General features: G+C 41.8%; 1 protein-coding gene across 1 annotated transcript in view; it reads right to left on the bottom strand.

Annotated features, from left to right (window-relative positions):
• ERBB4 (erb-b2 receptor tyrosine kinase 4) overlaps positions 1–20,967 on the bottom strand; it is a 584,914-nt gene that overhangs the window by 86,870 nt on the left and 477,077 nt on the right. Inside the window, exon 20 of the mRNA XM_030952612.1 lies at positions 5,833–6,018. Coding sequence (XP_030808472.1) covers positions 5,833–6,018 — 186 coding nt within the window. The remainder of the gene's footprint in view (positions 1–5,832; positions 6,019–20,967) is intronic.

Below are 20,967 nucleotides of genomic sequence, written 5' to 3'. Positions count from 1 at the left end.
TCCGTAACTCTTTGTTTCTATTGTCTCATATTGTCCTAATTCAAATTGTCCAAATTATTATTACTCTAATTGTATTGCTATTTTTATAACTATTTTATTACTATTAAACTTTTAAAATTTTAAAAACAAGTGATTGGCGTTTTTCACAGTGGCTCCTGGAGGCTTCCATCTGCAGCTCTGAGCCTCTGGAAGGGAATCCTGAGACACAGCAATGACTCCAAGTGGCTGCAGTAGCACTCAGTAGAGTTGAAGATGTGCATCTGCTTCATTAAAATTTGATCCCCAAGTTCCTCTCCCTTTTTTCATTCCTAGAATGTTTTCAAACATTGTTTTCCTGCATACCTGGATAACTGATGCTCTGCAGGGCTTTAGTTAAGGTAAATTTGAGAATTCTTTTATATTGAAATGTATAAAAAGTAATCCCCTGAAGTACCTGCTTTTCCTTCCACGACATTCCATTGTAACCACCTACTTCTGCTTTACCTCGTTAGTATTCTGAGGGGTTATAAAAGAATTATTATAGCTCAGAACACAAAAAAACAGGTCTGGAAGCCCCTGGGGGATACAGGGCAGAACAGGATGGGGCTGAGACCCAGGAGAGCTGAGCTCTCCTCCACAGCCTAGGTGATGACAGGCAAGCTGCCTCATGTTAGGGAGTTTGCTTTCTGACTCTTCCTCTGCCTTGACTTCTTTGGGGTAGGAAAAGTTCCTCTGCCCTTGAACAGTGCTCAGCAAAATGAGTGCAGATGTAATGCAAATCAACAGCAGCAGAAAGAAACCATAATTGTAACAGGGAAAAAAAAAGTAGAAGAGGAAATGGGACTGCCCAGGTCTATGTGTTGTATGCAATGTTACAGAAGCAAAACTGCATTTCTGTAAGCCCCTGAGAGAGACAGAGAGTTTAGCACACCACAAAAACTCACTAGCATAATTCCAACAGAACTCCAGCTATTTTGCACTATAGCTACAGAGAGAGAATGCAGCCTCAAATACAGGTCCCTTGGATAACCTCACCCAGTGGCAAAGGGTAACCAACCTTTCCTGGCTAAAACCCTCCAGATGTGTCTTCCTTTCTTGAAGGCATTTCCATGAGAATGTCCTCACCCTCACACCTCCAAGTTGTGTGTGTGGGTGTGTTGGGGCAGCCCTAGCTGAGAGAAACTGCATCAAACACATTGAAATATCAATGCACACAGCACTTTTTTCCTGTTTCTTTGTGGAATCTTCCTGACTTAAGTGTACCTGTCACACCCTGGCTGAGGATTCACCTGCTGGGAATTCACTTCCAGGCTTGTGCCATCCATACAGAATTGGAGTTTCAACCCACTTCTCAAGGAGCCAAACTAAGGGTGTTCATGGAGTATTATTCTCTCCTTCCATACCCTGAGGTCACCAAGGTGGACACTCTTGCTCCCACTACAAAATACCTTCATACATGAGCACAGTTCACTGCTTTACTGGACAGCAAACTCGACATAAAACTGCTGTGCTGATCTCAGAGCTAAAAGGTTAAACATTCATTTCCAAGTAAGACAGTCCCCATGGAAGTGAGACACCAGGAGAAGCCTTGTGAATCTGCAGAGCAGAAGGGAAGAGCCCCCTTAGACACAGCTGCTGTCTAACAACCATGTTTTATGCAGAATGCTTGGGGGCCACTCTATTTTTATAGCTCTCATCCATAAAATAAGAAGCTAAAGCTTCTGGAAGGAGAACACAATTACCCTACAATGATGTAACATCAGAATAAATTCAACACAATCTGTATAAGCAAAGAGAAAAAGCACCCAAGCCTTTTCCAATTGGCAGTAGATAATGCTTTATAACTGCCCTGTCATCAACCTTCAGAAGCTATCTCCAGAGCCATATGTGGGTTGGCAAGCAGGCATTGTGGCTAACTAGCTTTGCATCTAGTTGTACAGAAGTAGAGACATATGGAAATGAACAGCCTGGCAGAACAAGTGAGCTCTGAAGCAATGACTTCCATAAATAAGTGCCTGCACACACTGGCAGATGGAGAAAAGCACAGTTAGGGAGGGACTGTGTCACAACAGCAACTTGATTTTAAACAATTCCTAAAAATCAGCCTGAACTTCAGACCTTAAGCATTTCCAGTGGCCTCAGTCCTCTTCTTGCTGGGGAAAATCCTCTCCATAAAACAGGAAAGGTGAGGGTAGAACAATGCATCTAGCAAAAGATACCAGGAGCTGCTTCAGGGAGCAGAGAACAAGACTGGGAAGTCACTGATGATTTTTGCCTCTTACTACTCTGCTAATCATGCTTTTGGTACCTTGCAGAAAGACACAACCAATCATTCTCCACAGCCTAGAAAAGCAACATGTGGAGAGACACTCCCAAGCTGCATGACAGCACCTGAAACACAGGCACAGAGGGTGCAGGAGTGTGGAACACATACATGCACCTTCCTGCAGCGATGGGAATTTGTGCCTGTTGCTGCCTTCTGCACTCATTCCTCTGAGGATCAGTTTATTCAAGTCAAATGGTACCTTTTCCTGTTTCCTAGTCACTGTTAAATGTGACAGATAATGGAAAATTAGTATTACTTTCATTCTACTTTTTGGGATAAGGGAACTCCTTGTCTGGTGTTCTCAAAGCTTTTTCCTCTTACCATGGCTGGAACAATTTTTTTGTGCACACCCTGTAACCCCACTTGACATGATTATTGTAATGTGGAAGAACATACATTTAATTAAATTCCCATAAACTAGCTAAACTTCACTAAACTCTCTCAATAACAGGCCACCTTTTATTATAAAGGAACTCCCTTTCTCTTCCTGACACTGCACCAGTTGATATTACATTTCTGATCTCACTTTGCACTGTTTGGTTACCACCCCAGATCTCACATGTCTGTGACACCTCATCTCCTCCTCTCACATGACAGGGGTGATCAAGAAAAGCAGCAGCAACAATTTTCCAAGGAATGTCCCTAAATCCAAACCCCACATTAAGCTGTAGCCATGTACAGTGGCAATCAGTTTAGAAGCTGCTTCACAATGTGGGAAATAGTAAAGTTAAAAAGATTTCTAGAAAGTTGTAAAAGTAGGCTTTAGAAACAGAAAGAATAGAAAACTTAGAGCTAGCTGCAGTTGTAAAGTTTGAAAGTAGAAAAGTTACAATAGTATAGAAAGCAAGGACATGAAACTATAGCTTGAGTTTTTAGCTTGGCTAAAATAAACTTTAAGACTGCAGGAAAATATGTTTAGCAAGATAGTAGAAGGTTTTAAGCTTAATAATGAAGTATTGTGTGTTAATAGAGAGCAGACAGGCATTGTGTGGAGCAGATGTACTTTTAGTGATTGGCTAAAACAACTGTCTGTGAGCTTTAGCAATATGCCATTGGCTAGAAAGTTTTTTAAATGCTCTGTAACAAAGAAATCTTTGGTTGCTGCCGGCTGTACTTGAGCTTTGCCATCTTTCAATTGTCTCAGCCATGCAATGAGGCTGATTCTGCCATAAAAGCTCAAGGAATGAACCCCAGCAGTCCTGTCCTGCTTGTGAAAAACCATCAACACACACTTTGGTAAGAATAACCATGGGAAAGCCATGACCTGCCTTCCACAGGCCCTCCCAGAGATCTGCCAGCTCTGTAAGCTGTGGATCAGGCTGTCTGCTCCACTACAGGGCTCACAGCAAAGCCAGCACAGCCCTGGCGCAAGGAGTCAAGGGCCATATGCACACACAAAGTGAAAATTGTGGAGGATTACCTGTGCAAGGATGGCACTGGGTAAATGTTTTGCAATAAATAATTACAGCCACTATCAATCAAAAGAGTGGGGAACAGATGGGGAGGAGGCTGTGTTGAGAGAAAGCCTCAAACAGGAATATGGATTTTGTCTCCCACCTTGCCTGGGCTGGTATCAGCCCTAAATAAACTTTTGCACATTCCCAACAAAGAAATTCCCATTGGTGTGTTCCTGTACTCCCCAGCAACCCTGGTTGCTTTACCACCACAGCACAGGACTTGCACACATCTACAAAATGCTGCAATATCAGATTTGGGTTCTCTCCACCGCTCCCCAGCCCTACAGTCACTTTATTTACTTTCTTCTTCAGGAAGGTTTAACAACAGATCTGATTCTGGAAAGAAAACAGTCCCTATTCATGATGCTCCTCAAAATTCTGCTCCTCCTGAAGAACAAAAAAGGGCTGGATTTCTACATTTTCTTACTTTTATAAAAACATTTTTTTTTGTATTTAAGTTGTTAAAAGAGGCAAATGTTTAGTTAATATTGAGTCCAGCTGAATCTCCAGGTTTCTCTTCACTGCTAAAAGATTAACATTACAACTTCAATTAAGATTTTGTAATAGATATTATAGGAAATTCACTTAAGTCTGCAGATTTAATGTAAGATAGCAGTCTGTGCCCATGTGTTTATAACAAGCATTTTCTCCAAAATAATCTAAAACCTTAAACAACTTCCAAATAACTCAATGCAAAAGCCAAGCTCCAAATTGCCACTTGTAGTAAACAACCCTAGTTGTTCAAAAGCACCTTTAAAATGGATAAGTTATGGCCTTCTACACTGCAAGATCTTGTTCTTTGCAAACAATTTTCTTAGTGCTGAGTACTTGTTCTTAGTACAACATTAAATACCTAAACATGCCGAAAACCAGCTGTAAAACATGGTGCCAAGGATAGTTTGTGACCCAAGCTTAGCAGGATCACCACCCAGGAGTGCCATGAAGGATGTGTTCATCTTCCTGGCAGACAATTGGTGATAGGTCTGGCAATGCAGACCCAGAAGGGCTGAAAACCAGCATATGTATTAACAGTGAACAACAGAGGAGGCCAAAAAATCACCCTGTGTCCAGCCCCAGATTTCACACAGGGGCTTCTTTCCTCACCCACCCTCACCTCAAAAAAACCACCTCTCATTAAGTTGGAAAGACAGTTGTCCTGGGCTGTAAGATATGGTTTGGGGCTATTGTATTTCCCATCTGTTAGAGGTGGGGCAGTTCTCTTCTGTTCATTGGGCAGTGTTCTTTATCTCTTCACAACCCATCCTCCCTCCAGGAGATCTCTTCTGTTCATGGCCACTGAGTGTCCCTGCATAGCTGATAAAATTCCATCATCCCACTGGGAGCTGCTCTGCCCAGGGGAGGAGCCAAGCATTCCTACCTGGATACAATCTGACATTTGGAACAGCACAGCAGCCTTTGCCCACTGCATTCCCAGAGGAGCAGCTTTCTTCTCCCCTGCATTCCCAGAGGAGCCCAGGCCCATCTCCAGCAGCCCTGGAGCTTCAGAGGAAAACTCCCCCCTTGTGCGGGATCCTGCTCCAGCAGAACCACAGCTGGCACTGCAGGAGGGCTGAGCCCCCATGGGATGGGGCTGTGCCACCACCCTGACACACAGGGGGTCAGCTCCTGTTCTCACTCTGTCAATGTGGTTTTGGTTTTTGGTTTTTTTTTTGGTTTGTACTATTGCATTTGTATTTTTAATTTTCCTAGTAATGAACTGTTATTCCTACTCCCATATCTTTGCCTAAGAGCCCCTTAATTTCAAATTTATAATAATTCGTAGAGAGGGGGTTTACATTTTCCATTTCAAGGGAGGATCCTGCCTTCCTTAGCAGACACCTGTCTTTGCAAACCAAGACAACAGTCAAGAAAAACACTTTGTTTCACATATTGATAAGTAATCTATAATACTGTAAAGCAGCCAAAATAGTGTGTATTTCAAGAACTACCCAACCTTCCTGGAAACAAAACCAGGCCTGAAAAAACCCAATGCAAACAAAAAGTCATGTTTTAAAGTTAATTATGAAAATTATAATAAATGATTCAAAAACTCCAACATGAACTACATACCTTAGCTATTTGAACACACCAGTTCAGCAGGAGCTGGGAGCCAATGTTATCCTTATGTTCATGGACATAATCCAGGAGGCAGCCATGAGGCATCAGCTGGGTGACCAGCTGGATGGTGGGGCTCAGGCAGACACCCAGGAGTCTCACCAGGTGTGGGTGGTCCATGCTGGCCATGATGAGAGCTTCCTGCAACAATAAAAGTGACCCAGAGGTTACCCCAGGGTGCTCAAAGACTCGATGCACTCGAGTTGTTGTAGTAAGGTAGGAAAATCATAAAGAAAGGCTTCATAAAATCAAGCCTGCTCTCCTTGTCAGGCTAGCCCTTTTCAAGTTCCCATGTGAAAGCAATCCTGGTGTGAGCAGTTCATTAATATAACAATCTATTCCTGGGTGAAAACCAATCAGCACCTGTATAAACTGTTTTTACACCATTAGATAGTTTTCATTTTTCTATCTCTCAGAACTTTTCCTGCACATAGACATCGAGAATTTAAGTGACCAATAAATACAGGGTAACAACTTTACTAACCAATAAAATAATTAGCAAGAAAGCTACTAACCAATTAAAGTCACACACAAAGTCTACAAAACTGTATAAAAAGGAGTTATGTGAATAAAGAATGGGCTTTTCCCACCATGAAGAAAATGGAGTCCTGTGTAATTTGTTCCAATACTCAGGTGGCTAAAGGGGATCAGTGTCCCCTGAGCACCATGAATTTCTGTCTGTCCAGTGCTAGGCATTCCTAGGGAACCTCCAGGCTCAGGTAAAACCCACTTGATGTTGTGAGCCCCAAAAACAAGAGTCTGCACAAATCTAAAATTCTGCACTGCCCCACATTCCCTGTGCCATTGCAGCCACAGAAAAGTTGCAGGTATGACACACTTCACTTAAAGTCTCCTTGGTCTTGTTTTAATGCCTTTCTGGGGCTACCTACAAACAGAGGTCAGCCAAAATTAAGGGAATAAAAAGCAGCTATATTTACTGGAGGGCCTTCAGGTACATTTAGGGCAGAGGAAGCCCACCCAAGGGCTACACCCAAAAACTGGACACTTTTATAAGTGTGGTTAATTTGCATATTGAGAGTTAATCTTCCAGTTACAGCCACAGGTAATGAAGTCATCTACACCATGTTTGCTTTCTAAATCTGAACCTCTTAGCATCTGATTCTTCCATCACCTCTCCCATCAGGTCTTGGATGAGTTCATTTTGGTTTTGCCACACAGGAAAGGCTTAATTTCCCTTTTCCAGACTATAAGAAGTTTCCAGCTACCATGCTAAGTTTCAGCTACCAAGCTGGTCCAGGACTAAGGACCAGAAGGTTTAATCTTGGCTATGCTATTTGACCCTAAAGTTCACACCCCTGACCAGTAGCACAGGAGCTGCTTATAAAAACCCTAAAGAACTGTTCTTAGAGGTAATGCTGCCATCACAAGCCACTGGCATTCAAATATAGCAAGGAGAAAGCTCTTCTCTCTCATTCACTGAGTCCTCCCTTTCATGACCATTTCATCATGGCAATGGAACAATGAGAAGTGAGATGGAATTGTGGCTCTGTAAGGCTATTTTGGCTGTCTTCTTTTTTTTTTTTTTCCTCAAAAAAACCCAATATGACATCTGACAACTTACAGAATAACAGCTGTAGTAGTGCCAAGCAAAGAAAGAAAGAAAAAAAAAAAGGATGAGACAAATTTGCCACCAGAAGAACATAAAAGTTGGGGTTTTTTCCCTTCCCTATATTAATGCAAAATTAAAAAAAATGGTTCTGGCATGTAGGCTGAGTTTGTATTAAAGGAAATTGCTCATCATAGTACAAAGAATATTTGAAACCAAATTGCAGATATTTGCATAATAGTTCTTTTACTTTCTTTCCCCCTCTTTTTTTTTTTAGTAAAACAAAAAGATGAACAAGACACTAATTGTAGGGTTTTTTCCCTCCCAATAAGAAAAGAGCAGATGGTCCTCACTGGGGGGAGTGACTCCTTCCCTTTTCTTCCTCAATGTATGTGAAGAAATAAACAAATGAATAAATAGGGACTATTTGATGGGATAATGGAGGAGCAGATCTGAGAAAGATTCTGATGCAACAAATTAGAAAAGGGATCTGAATTTAACTACTTTTACTCACATTCAAATAATACAGTTCCCACTCACTTAACTCTTAAGTATGGGGACTCCTTGAAACAATTTTAGCATTTCTTCTGCTGTGACTTGAAAATGTCCCTAAAAGCCACCAGAATAAATACTTGTAGACAGGTGAATTACCCAGTCTCCAGGGCACAAAATTCCTCTGCCTCATTTTTTTTCCTTTTTACCCCATTCATTTTTTTCCTGCAAATGCATACAGGGAGAGACAGCACCTGCTGCCCACTCTGCCTCTGAGTAAAGGTAAGAGGTTCCCCATAAGCCTGGAGCTGGGGTACTTTTCTTTCTAACTCAGACTGATTAGAACAAAAATGAGATTTTTCTTTTTTTTCTTTTTTTGTCTACCAAGGGCCCACACAGAAAGCTTTGAAGCTTGTGTCCATTAGTCTCCAACTACTTTCCATTGTCAAGTCCATCTGTGTCCAAAGGAAAACCACTTCTGTATAACAATAAAAGCAAGCAGTGCCATTTGTCTCATTCTGATGTTACAGGAAAGCACCTGCTTTTCCAATAGTTTTTAGCAAGAGTTTCAGGAAAAAAAGTCAAAATGTTTTTTATAAAATATAATGGACTTCTTTGTAATGAATTAAGACACACACAGAGGGTAAGGAAATCTTCATTATAGATCTAAGACACGAATAGATACTAATTTAGCATGAATCCTGGCTTCACATAGTTATCCTCATTAGTAAAACTATTGTTATTTTTATTGAACTTCCATCTACAGAAGAACTAAAATCAGGGCTACATGTATCCACCACAGAACAACACAAAGTAAAAGAGATTGCAATTGTTCTGCTAGAGCTAATTAGACAAAACAAACAACAACAACAGAAACATTATGACTTAGGAGCATTTGAGGAATCTGTTCAGCAAATAAGGAATACAAATCTCCAGTTTCAAACCTGTTTGGGCATGAAAGACCTTAGAGCTGCAATCTTTGTGGCACTTGGACACTCAGCAGCCTGGTTCCTAATATAATTGTCTATAACATTTTAAGCAGGTGAGGCACCTACACTCACCAACTTGGCTGGTGGCATTATCATCTTTCAAAACCAGCCTTGTGGGAATCTACAAAATTAGATAGTTTTGAGAAAGCTACGAAAGGCAGGGATCAGAGACAGCAGAACTGTGATTAGATCTAAGCAGCAGCTATGAGATAGGTCAGCAGAAAAATTATTTTAAAAGTAGAAAAGTAAGGACAAATAGAACAATGATCTGTGTATTAACGCTTGTCTAGCATAACTCTCTAAGCTACAGAAAAGTTTATCTAGCAAGATATTAAGAAGTTCTAAGCTTAATAATGGAGCTCTGTGCATTGTGTTTTTAGGCTTACAAGCTGGTATTGTATTCAAAATAAGCAAGCATTGTTTTAACCAAAGGTATGTGTGCTTATAGTGATTGGATAAAACTACTGTCAATGTGCTTTCGCTTTGTGTGATTGGTCAAAAAGCTTTTAAAGTGAGTTGTAATATTAAGTTCTTGGTCTGCTGCCTGATATGTGAGCTGATGGCATCTTCCCATTGCCATAATCATGTAATGAGACCGATGCTGGAAAATAAAACAGCTCAAGGCACGTTCCCAGCAGTCCTGTCTTGTTGGTGATTTGTACAGAGACCCCCGGCCAGCGATGCAGCCTCTGCAATATTCTGGGCCTTTTGGTAGCTGTGTGTCTGCAGCTCTTCTCTCTACACTCAAGTGGCACAATTACAGGAATGAGTTTGGAATTCTAATTTAATGGAGAAGAAACTGAGATACCAAAAGGTACCAAAAACTTTCTATCCAAAGTCACATGGGAAGGCTGGAGCACAAGTGGAAACAGTGCCCCAGATCACTTTACTTTTCTCTCCTGAAAAAATTCACATCCATAATTCCTCTCGTCATCCCTTCTCAATGTGATTATTCCATTATTACTCCATTAAGCTCAACTCCTGTGATTTATACACACAAGCCTGTATTAAAGAGTAACATTAAACAATCACATAAATGTTATTTTAATGGTTCACACTCATCTGCCTGCTGTGTGCACTAAGAAACAAGAGAGCAGCCCAAAGAAGGCTGAGTTTGCAGTGAGCAATCACCAGATCTATTACTGGTTTCTGTCAGCAGAGCTATGTCGAAAGGGGTCTGGGGTGGTGCAACTGCAATTTGGGAATCCCACCTAAAACTGTTTCCTGATCTATCCATACTCTGCAGTCACGTTTGAAATATCTTTAATTTGGCTGCGGTTTCTGAAAAGTAACTCAATGTCCAGCTAAAGCACAATTTTCTTTTGGATCTTCCAGGATGGGGGAAAAAAACCCCAATTCTTAAGACTATGAAAAGAAAGAATGCTCTGAGTATACCTACAGCACATGTTATATGATGGTATTTAACTTCCCCCTTTCCTACTTCGACATGGGATTGCCCACAATTACAGCTGAAAACAGAACACGAACATGAGCCAGCATGGGGTTTGCTGAAGAACATCCTTTGATACTGGTTTTGTTTCTCTGACCATGCAGTTTGCAAACCAGGGGGCACAGCAAGGTGCATGTACCAGTAGCAGTGAGATAATGCAATGTTGAACATTAATTTCCACCCAGAGTGGCCCAGGGCACAATTCTCTTCAGCTCATGCCCTTATTCATTAGTACACACACATCTCCCTGTTCAAGGGGAGCATCACAGATCTGCTTCCCCACTTTGGCAAGCCCAGAGTAAATGTTACTGCTCCTCTTAGGGCAGATGAAGATGTTCACCTGATAAAGAGTCAAGTAAGCACAAAGTCAGAAAAATCTCCTTTCCTGACCTTCTGCTTCTAAATGTTCCTGCCATAAAACGCCCTCAAACAAAGCAAAACAAAAGATGAAAGAGCAACTCCATGCCTGTTTTTCCCAATAATTGTTGAGTAAATAAATGTACTTAAAAGCTGACTTCATAGCGCACTGTGCATTTTTCTGAAAGCACAGCTGAGCTAACAGGAGAGATACTAACACCATCTCCTTGAAACTCCCTCCATGCCTGTTTTGCTTTAGTGTGAAAAATTCGTATTTTATGATTGGCTTTTCACAAATATTAAAATGAATATTATATGTGTTATGTTAGAAAGTTATGCTGTATTAATTCTCTTAAGCAGTGCGTTAAATATAGTTTTAGGGTATAAAAAATGTTAAAATAGAAACTGTGCTATGTAAGATACTTTTTCTGTTAAAATAGAAACTGTGCTATGTAAGATACTTTTTCTAAAGAAAGGCTTGCACTGAGATAGCAGCCACAGGACACCCAAATCTCTCAGAGAAAGAATTTATTGCTCTCTTATCAGAAGAAACGAACTTCTTCCTGCCCCGCTCAGCCATGAAGACGTCATTAGGATTCAGAGGAAGAAGTTGACACTGACCAGACAGAATCCTGTGTTTGAATGGAATTTCTGCATCATGTATGAGGTGTATGAATATGCAACAGGTTATTGTTTTTAAGGGTTAATCCTCTGTTAATGTGGGTCCTTTTTTGGGCTTATGCTGCCCAGAAAGAGGTACCCAGACTGTCCATAACTATTTGATTTTATTGTCTCATATTGTCCTAATCTCAATTGTTCAAATTTTTATTACTCTAATTACATTACTATTTCTATAACCATTTTATTACTACTAAACTTTTAAAATTTTGGTGTTTTTCACATTTAGGAAGCCTCGTTAAGGAGCCTCTCTGTGTAACAGAGAAGGTCACACTATGAGCCTTGTTTGCATGAATTTCCTCAGAGCCAGGACAAACTCTCAGGATTAAGGAGGCTGCAGGTTTTGAAGGGGTGGTTTTGGACTTCATATTTTTTGGATGTGAGAGATTTGAGCCTTTTTGAGTTCAGTTTTCAATGAGGACCTTAAGCAGAGGTTCACAGGGTAGTCAGTCTGGTCACTGCATACTTACACTGGAGTACAAGTGTGCTGCACCATTAAATGGTGAGACTAAGTTCAGAAAGTTCTGGAAATCCATCTGTCAGGTGAGCCACTACTCTAGGATTAAAACTAAGAATAAAAAATAAAAATTCCATTTCAGGGACCACATCCTGCAGCCTGTTCATGCACAAATGTGATGGAAACAGCAGCAGACAAGTGCCACTCACCTGACTCCTATCCAGCCAGTGCCATCAGGAGAAGATGGCCCCAGGTCAGTGTCCTGCAGCAGGGTGAGGAGCCAGGCATAGCACAACACTGGAGCACTGTGCTCTTCCCTGCCCACCATCAGAGCTGGTCTCTGGCTGCTCTCTCACTGCTGAGAGCCTTTCCTGGAGCTGTGATGTGTCTTTAAATGTGCTGCATCTCTCAGAGCAGGCAACCCCTCTGAGACTGCCCTGCCTGTCACAGCACTTGCACAGCACACAGGGCACCAGTCTGACTGACTGCTCACAGGCACTGCCTGCCTTGTTGACACTGAATTCAAAAGCCAGCCATTGCCCCATGTGACTCAAATGCATTAGAGAGATGCCCCACTTTCCTCCAAACACCCAAAACTAGCACAAATCAGGGATGTGAAAGCTCTCCCTCTTGAAGGTCATACTTGCAGACTGCTGGGTGAAACCTTCCTGCCCACCTCAGAGAAGCACTAGGTCTATTCATGCAGGAATAAACACTTTCATGCATTTACAGAAGCAAATCTGGCTCACTTTGTATTTTGGAGCAACATAAAATAAATTAGGAAAAGAAAGCAGCACTGTGTTCCCTGTCCTGCAAACACTAAGGGCATGGACCACAGTGCTGACTCCAACAGGGCTCAGGTGCTGAGAATTAATGCTCAAATGCTTGCAAGTGTAGGGGATAAATTTTGTAGAACCCCCACACCACATGCTTGTTCCTTCTCCCTGCTTTGTGCCAATTAAGTCTCCCAATTCATCACAGCCTGAGCTAGCAGAGGAGCAACTTCAGTTCTAAAACAACAGGCCTCTAGTGCACAACAAACCAAGTGTAGATTTTCCATCAAACATCTGACCAGGGACAGCTCCCACCAGCATTTCTGTGAATCTTGCCCTGAAAAAATGATCATGGTGATGAGAAAAGCAAAATCTAGCCCATTTTCAGTTCACTTTTATGTATAACAGCCAAGGACCTCAGCAACCAGAATTGTTCCCATTGAAAGTTGTCAGGACAGGTAACAGTGGGTTTCATTCTGGGGATTCCCACCTTAGAGATCAGGAGTAGGTGGTTTAGCAGCAAAAATATCATGTCATTGTGACAAATGTTTTACTTACAGCCTGTGACACACATCGTTATTTCAGAGCAGTCTGTCCAAAGTGATTTGTTTCTTACTATTTTGATGCAACTAGCAAAAATATTTGAAGTTGTAACCATGCAGTCTAATCAAGCCATCATTTCAGTGGTGCTCAAAGAGGAGGGTAAGCAGACATCACCACTGAGCAGCTCAAAGGTATTGTCAGCCTTGGCTGCACATTCCTTTCCAAAGGAGGGAGTTATTGCTTTGATTTTGATTTAGGATGAGTGATGGCAAGGTCTCGAGAATGAAAAAAAACCACAAAGTATCAAGTTCTCACTCCTTTCTGAACAGTCTTCAGGCATTGCTTTGATATTTTCTGGTATCACTGAAAAGCTTGACTTTATAATCACACATTCCTTCTTCAGGATCAATTTAAAGGGATAAAGCATCAGATTAAAGCCTAATTTCATCAAGTGTATAATCAACACTAAGAATTGTTTTAATCAAAGCTACTTTTTGCCTGGTATTTAATTTCTCACAACAGAGAATTCAAATCAGACTCATCTCCATCTTCCCTCATCTGTATTCAGCTGCACAAGAACCTGACACTCAGGATGTGGGTACTGCACAGGGATGGTATTTGAATATGGGAAGTTTCATTGGACTGTTTGGTTCACTGGGAGATTTTTCTTCTCCTGACTCCATCAGAAGTCCTCAAAAGCTGCCTCCTGCTCCCTGTGTCACATCCACATTGCTCTGCCTGTGATTTCCTCCTAAGTTTCTACAGCTCTGCCTCCCACCTTTTCTTCCCTACCCCCTTTTACCTCCTACTGACCTACTCCTCTCCTGAAGATGAGATTAGAACCTTCTTTAAAAGACTCTTTAAAGAACCTATGGCCCTCAAGGGCAGGGTGGGGATGGCAGGGGAGGGGCTGGGGCTGCCCACACCTCATGCAGGTGTGGTTGGGATTACTGACAACTGGGCAGCTCTAAAGTATTTATGTTCCTTGGCAATAAATTCAGCTAAATTCCCCCTGGATTTCCACAAGATTTGGGCACCCTGCTGTCAGAGTAATACATATGTAACATTATAAGCATAATGACTTTTTTTTTCATGTTGATAAAATGTTGGCATCTGCAATAACCCCCGGAGCAAATAAAACATCATATCTTTTATGTATGGCCATGCTGAGGTCCTGGCATCTGTCAGGACAAGCCAAAGAACTCCCAAACCAAATATGTTTCAATGAGTGGCTGCCGGCTACCAATACAAACACCTCAGTCAAATCCATGAATACAACTGTATTCAATAGTTTTTATTTCTGCCTGTGTAGATGCTCTCAAAAAGGAAAAATCTCCCTGAATTTACAGAATTCAAGCAGAAAGTTGTAGACAAACACCATTCAAACTTGCAGTACTGCAGGAGGGAATGCCTATTTTATAAGTGATCTAATTTGAAGATGCTACAAAGAGGGTGAAATAATAATTTATGCTTTTATACTCTTTTGTGAATTATCACCATCTCAAGATCATTAATTATGCTCATAAGACAGCCTGGTATCACAGATCCTGCATTTCCAAAGGAACTATCCAACTTATAGGACTCCACAAATCAAAACCCAAACATTTTTTCCTAGCATTTCCTACAGCAAACTTTGACAAGGCCAACTGGGGTGAATCTGCTTTTCAACAGCCTTTCAGCTGTCTGGGAAAAAAAGTGGAAAAGGCTCTTTTTAAGTGATACTGCCAGGGAAACTCCAGGCACAGAAGAACCAGTGGTGTCCCCCAGGGATCAGTTCTGTTTAATATCTTCACTGATGATCTGGATGAGGGGATTGAGTCCTCCATCAGTAAACTTTGCAGATGACACTAAGCTGGGAGCGTGTGTAGATCTGTTGGAGGGTAGGAGAACTCTGCAGAGGGACCTGGACAGGGTGGATAGATGGACAGAGTCCAACAGCATAAGGTTTAACAATCCAAGTGCCAAGTCCTGCATTTTGGCCACAGTAACCCCCTGCAATGCTCTAGGCTGGGGATGGTGTGGCTGGACAGTGCCCAGGCACAAAGGGACCTGGGGGTGCTGTGACAGCCACTGAACATGAGCCAGCAGTGTGCCCTGGTGGCCAAGAAGGCCAATGGCTCCTGGCCTGGGTCAGGCATGGTGTGGCCAGCAGGAGCAGGGAGGGCCTTGTTCCCCTCTACTCAGCACTGGTGAGGTCACACCTGGAGTGCTGTGTCCAGTTCTGGGCCCTCAGTTTGGGAAGGACATTGGGACACTTGACGGCATCCAGAGGGGGCAATGAGGCTGGAGAGGGGCTGGGAACACAAACCCTGTGAGGAACGACTGAGGGAGCTGGGGGTGCTCAGCCTGGAGCAAAGGAGACTCAGGAGTGACCTTATCACTCTCTGCAGCTCCCTGAAAGGTGGCTGTGCTCAGGTGGGGTTGGGCTCTTTCACCAGGCAATGACAAACAGAATTGAGAGGACACGGCCTTAAGCTGTGCCAGGGAAGTTCAGGCTGGACATCAGGAAAAAAAAATCACTGAAAAAGTCACTGGGCATTGGAATGGGCTGCCCAGGGAGGTGGTGGAGTCACTGTCACTGAAAAAGTCATTGGGCATTGGAATGGGCTGCCCAGGGAGGTGGTGGAGTCACTGTCCCAGGAGATGTTTAAAAAAAGACTGGACATGGCACTCAGTACCATGGTTTAGCTGATAAGGTGGTGTTAGGTCATAGATTAGACTTCATGATCTCAAAGGTCTTTTCCAGCCTAGCTCATTCTGAGATTCTGTGAACTATAAGGAAACCTGGAAGCTCAAGGCACTACCACTGTGTCAAAGTTAGTGCTAGACATATCCAGAGCAGCTGTGTGCATGTGCCATGCAAAGCTGACTTCCAGCTCTGAGGGAGGGCCATTTAAGCCTGATTACAAAGCACTAATCCCACCCACACTGTGGAGATTTTGTCTGCCAGCACCTATTTTGCATCTCACTGCCAACATCAGCAGTCAAGAGGCTGACATTTAATAAAAAGCACGAAAAAGTATCCATAGCTGTTCCACCATCAGCCTTCCTACCATCACCATTACTATTTGACATGGCTTGTATAAAGCAGAAGTATGGTTACATATAATGAATCCATCTATTCCCTGCAGCATGCCTTCACATTTTTGTTTCTTAAAAAGACCCAACACCACCATGGTGTGTGATCACCTTACTGGGATCAAAGATGATGCTGCACCTCTGAGGGGCAGCTCAAAACACCATCACTTGCCAGTTCTTTGGTCACTTTTAGTGGAATTCTGTGCCAGTGAAATGCCAAAGCCCCAGACAGCTGCAGCACATCACTGAGAGAAATACAACCCGCTTTTTTGCAGAGGGCTAATCTGCAAGTTTGAGTGGAGCTACCAGCATTTAGAAGGTGACACAGTGTGATTTAAGGTGTTTTCTGGAGCTCTAGAACACTTTGAGAGCTTCCCATTAACACTGGCATCAATAACCTTTTTTTGGTCTGGAGTTTCACTCCCATCTGTGCCCCTCAGCTGATAAAGAGATCTGTCACAGAGCAACCAGACACATCTCCCACCCCTGCTGAAAACCAGGCAGGACACAGCATTCAGATCCTCAGAGATGGCTTAGCTCTGGAAAATGGTTCCCTGCTGTCCACAACTTAACCACATGCACAAAGTGTTTAACATCCCAATTTGGATTTGACAACATTCTTGCCCAATAACAGAGTCTGAATTTTGAAACAAGGAATGACTTCAAAGGAGGATTTCACCAGAGTTCATTCAGAAAGTGATAAAACCAGGTGCTTCAATCACTGTCATATTTCGAAACACATCTTCTGGCTGAGGAATTCACTAGAATATACCTCCCTTTGAAAAGCTTCAGCAAGAAACTCCTCCTTTGAGTTTCAGCAAGTTAATAAATGTTTTATCAAGAAATATTTGTTCAATATTTTGCCAAGAAAACAATCCCAACAAGGAAATTCATTTTATCTCCTCAGTCCAAATACCATTTCTTTCCAAATGCTTTGGTTATTAAAATAGCTTTTCAGAGGGACTTGTGTTTTTAGCTGGTGACTCTAGCTATTGATCTAAAGCAACAAGACTTCATCTAAAAAAAACCAAAACAATTTGCACAGCTTCAGAAAACAAGCAGCTAAATTCTGCTTCTGTGCATACTAAAAACCCCACTGAACTCTTTCAAAGGGCACTGCCCAGCCAGGAAAAGCATCCTTGACACTGGAGAATGTTTCCAAATGGATCCAGCCCAGGGGCTGCCTCTCCACTGACATGGCTCAGTCAATCCCAGCCCTGGGAACTGCCTGCAGCCAGCCCCTGCCCCACTTTCCCCTGCCTCATTGAGATCTTACATTTCCATCAGATCAACTCAGATCATCTCTCAGATAATCAGATAATATAACTCAGATAATCAGATAAAAGGTTCTTCGTACCTCAGCTGTTTCCTACCTTTACCCTGCTCCACATCTCAGAATTTACCTGAGCAAGCTCATCAAGGAGAGCCTTCCAAGCTGCAGTTTGTCAACACAGCTCAAAAATCCACATAACCAAACTTCCTTAAACATTTCTGGGTCCTTTGTCATGTAAAGCATGAGGATAAATATAGGCCCTGGCCTATGAGAAGCCTATGCAATTTTATTTTGAACAATGCTTATTCACCTCTGTAATTAAAAGCCTGGTATTCTAGATGAAGCAGAAACCTTCAGGATACACTTGTATTCACCTTGCAAGTAACTAAGAGGGAAAAATACCTATTCTCCCTCTCCTGTTGCTAATAGACAATTTGCTTTACGTATCAAGTGCCCTTCAGCATCTTTAAAACACCTGATCTAGGAAAAAGCTAATGAAAACAACATTTTAGACACATTCTCAACTGATAAAACAGCTTTGTCTGAAAAAAAACCTCACATAGTATTTGCTTGTCTACATAAACATCCTAAGGTAATTTAAAACCTGAAGATAATTAAAAATCAATTTTAAAAATTAAGTAATTTTTTCAGAGGTTATAGGATCTGTGTTACAATTCAGAGTTCCATCTATAAATTGCTATAGTAATAATTATTCCTCTCCCCTTCATCTGTTGTGTCTGTCTTGACTGAATACCCTTCAGGGCAGGGACAATCTCACCACACTTTCCTCAGGTCCAAGAGATGCTGTATTACCACAAGAAGAAGCAACACTATCATAGTTAGTATGGAAAATGTTGCTCTGCAAAATCTCCTTATTTTTGGAGCTATAGCTTCAGTAGAGAAGGACCAGGCATTTCCAATCAGCATCTGCTGCTCTGTGGACTGCCAGCCCCAGTGTGACCTCAAATGGGTCTGTTCATCCCAATTATTGCACTGATATCTCAAAAGTCTTGGCAGAATATTATCAGCAAGTCAGGAACCACCTTCTTCTGTCTTATTTCTTCCATCACGAGCAGCAGGAGGAATATCTGATTGTCACTTGTAAATAATAGGTACAATATTAATGCAAACAGATGTTAATTATTTTTATAAATCTCTGACAGTTGCTGATGTATCAGAGGTGTCTGGATCAGTGCTGAGGCACAGAAAACAATCTTTGAGGAGTTATTTGTAACAAAGCACTGAGGGAGAAGCACTGCAAACTACAGTGTTGGAGGGAAAATGGATTTTGACAGTGACACTTGAAATTCAGCTCCTATAAGCCTGTGCTTTTGTACCCTTACATTCCTATTAAAAATGGTCACAGCATCATCATTTGTATGGATATATGGATATTTTTTTTCCTTCTTACAACATAAAAAGCCTTGTTCTCCCTTAACTTTAAGTTGACTTGGCACCTCATTAGATCTGCCATTAACCTCAAACCAGTGATGGCTTGTTTGGGATGCATTACAGTTAAGCTTGTGGAAACAGTACCTCTCTTTTATTAACAGGGGTCCCATAAAACCCTGCATTTTTTAGCAGTTTGGCAACATTCTGGCATACACAGTGCCCTTTAGGAACTTAAACATTAACATGTGCCTGTTTTATATTGCTAATAGGAGCTGGAGGCACAGAGAAAGAATGCAAAGCTATTTCTTAACTACAGGTTTTCCATTTTAGTGATAAAGCAACACTTGTCACCCTGTTTTCAGTTACAAAATCTGCTTTAAAACTGGATATCTGTGTCAGCTTCTTCTCATAACATATCAAGCATTATTAAAAGACCTTATTTTCCTTAATTTAATAATTTTATGATGTTTTGTCACTTTTATTTCTGCGCTTTGCATCTGAATCTCAGCAAGACTGTGAGAAGAATCCCAGTATCCCCAGTCAGTCTGCTGCTGTTTAAGGAAAACTCTTTCTCCTGTTTGTAATGACAAGCCTGTGAGCTACAGCCTTCCACTCCTGCAGGATCTGTGCCTGCAGAAGAACATTCCCCTCTGCCTTAAATACCACCAAGCACTGGCTGTGCAGATGAAAAGCCCCACACCTGCAGGCACTATATCCTCTTGGGATGAGTCCCCAGAACTCATGGCTTTACAGCATTTTTACTCAACCCTGTAAGATTACTCTCCTAAAAGCCCAATCCAGATACAAGCATGCAAGTCCAGGGAACATAAGAAGCTGGAGGGGAGCATTCTGACCCAGGCCCAGATCTAACACATGGTGAAGGGTGGAGATATATAGCACAGTGCAAAGAAAAGAAAAACTCCATGGTATTGAGACCAACAGAAAACTCACTGTGGAAATAAAATCCCATAAGCTCCTGATTAAGTCCCCTAATTAAACTATTGTGTATCACTTATGATACCTACAGCACCACCTCTCTGCATCTTTTTTTTTTTTAATATTCCCATCCTTTGTCTGTTCAATTTTTAAACACTTTTCAAAACACCTCTCTCCTACTGTGTCCTGATAAAGCACTGGCAACTCTGATCCTGACCTTCAGAACAATTACATATACAGCCAAGCAAATAACTCACTTTATGTTCCAGTAACCAAGCCCAGAAGTACATGCCAAGGAGACAAGTATCAACCCTGTTACTGGGTGCCTTACACATTGAAATATAGAGTGTAATATAAGATCTCGGTTCAAAATGTTTCCTTTACACATTCACACTTTACAGCTAAAATATTTGCATTTGATATTGCAAATTCAATATTTGAATTTGATTAGACTCTTTAATACTTTCAGTTAATCCACAGCTATATTTCCTTGTGAATAAATGAACATTCCCACCTGATTTTCTTCCCATGCACACATTTACCCAACCTTATGCAGGGTTTCCACATCATAAAGCACTGCAAAGCTGAAATAAGGAGTTCTGCAATTGCCATAACAAAGAGCATCTGAATGCACTTCCTGACTCATTTAGGAGTAGCTCCTAATGTCAGTCCCTCTCTAAAGCATGGGATTCTTCCTTAAACCTAGAAGTGCAGACTTCTTGGAAGGATTACTCTGAGGTGAGGTCCTGGCCCTGCTGAATTCACTGGCCAATTCACAGCTCCCATGGATTTCAGCAGGGCTCAGATTTCTCCCATCATCAGCAGTAGGCAAACTCACTTTCCCTCACTGCATTTTCCAGTTAGGGTGTTATGCCAGCAGAATTGTTTCCAAGCAGCCTGGCTTGTCTGTCTGTGCTTGTACCTCATCTTTTCTGGGTATGCACTTTCACCACACAGCCACATGCTCCTGCATATGGAAAATTAACCCCCCCTACACACACACACCCCTTATTCTCAAACTCTATGAAGGGGAAAATTACTTAAGCCAATTTTAAAGAAAAATTATTGCTTCAGATGGAAATAACAGAAATGTAGCATTGAAACA

Source organism: Camarhynchus parvulus, chromosome 7, assembly GCF_901933205.1.
Source record: "Camarhynchus parvulus chromosome 7, STF_HiC, whole genome shotgun sequence".
NCBI lineage: Eukaryota > Metazoa > Chordata > Aves > Passeriformes > Thraupidae > Camarhynchus > Camarhynchus parvulus.
Note: the sequence above shows the minus strand (reverse complement) of the source record. Positions and strands in the feature narration are given on the sequence as shown.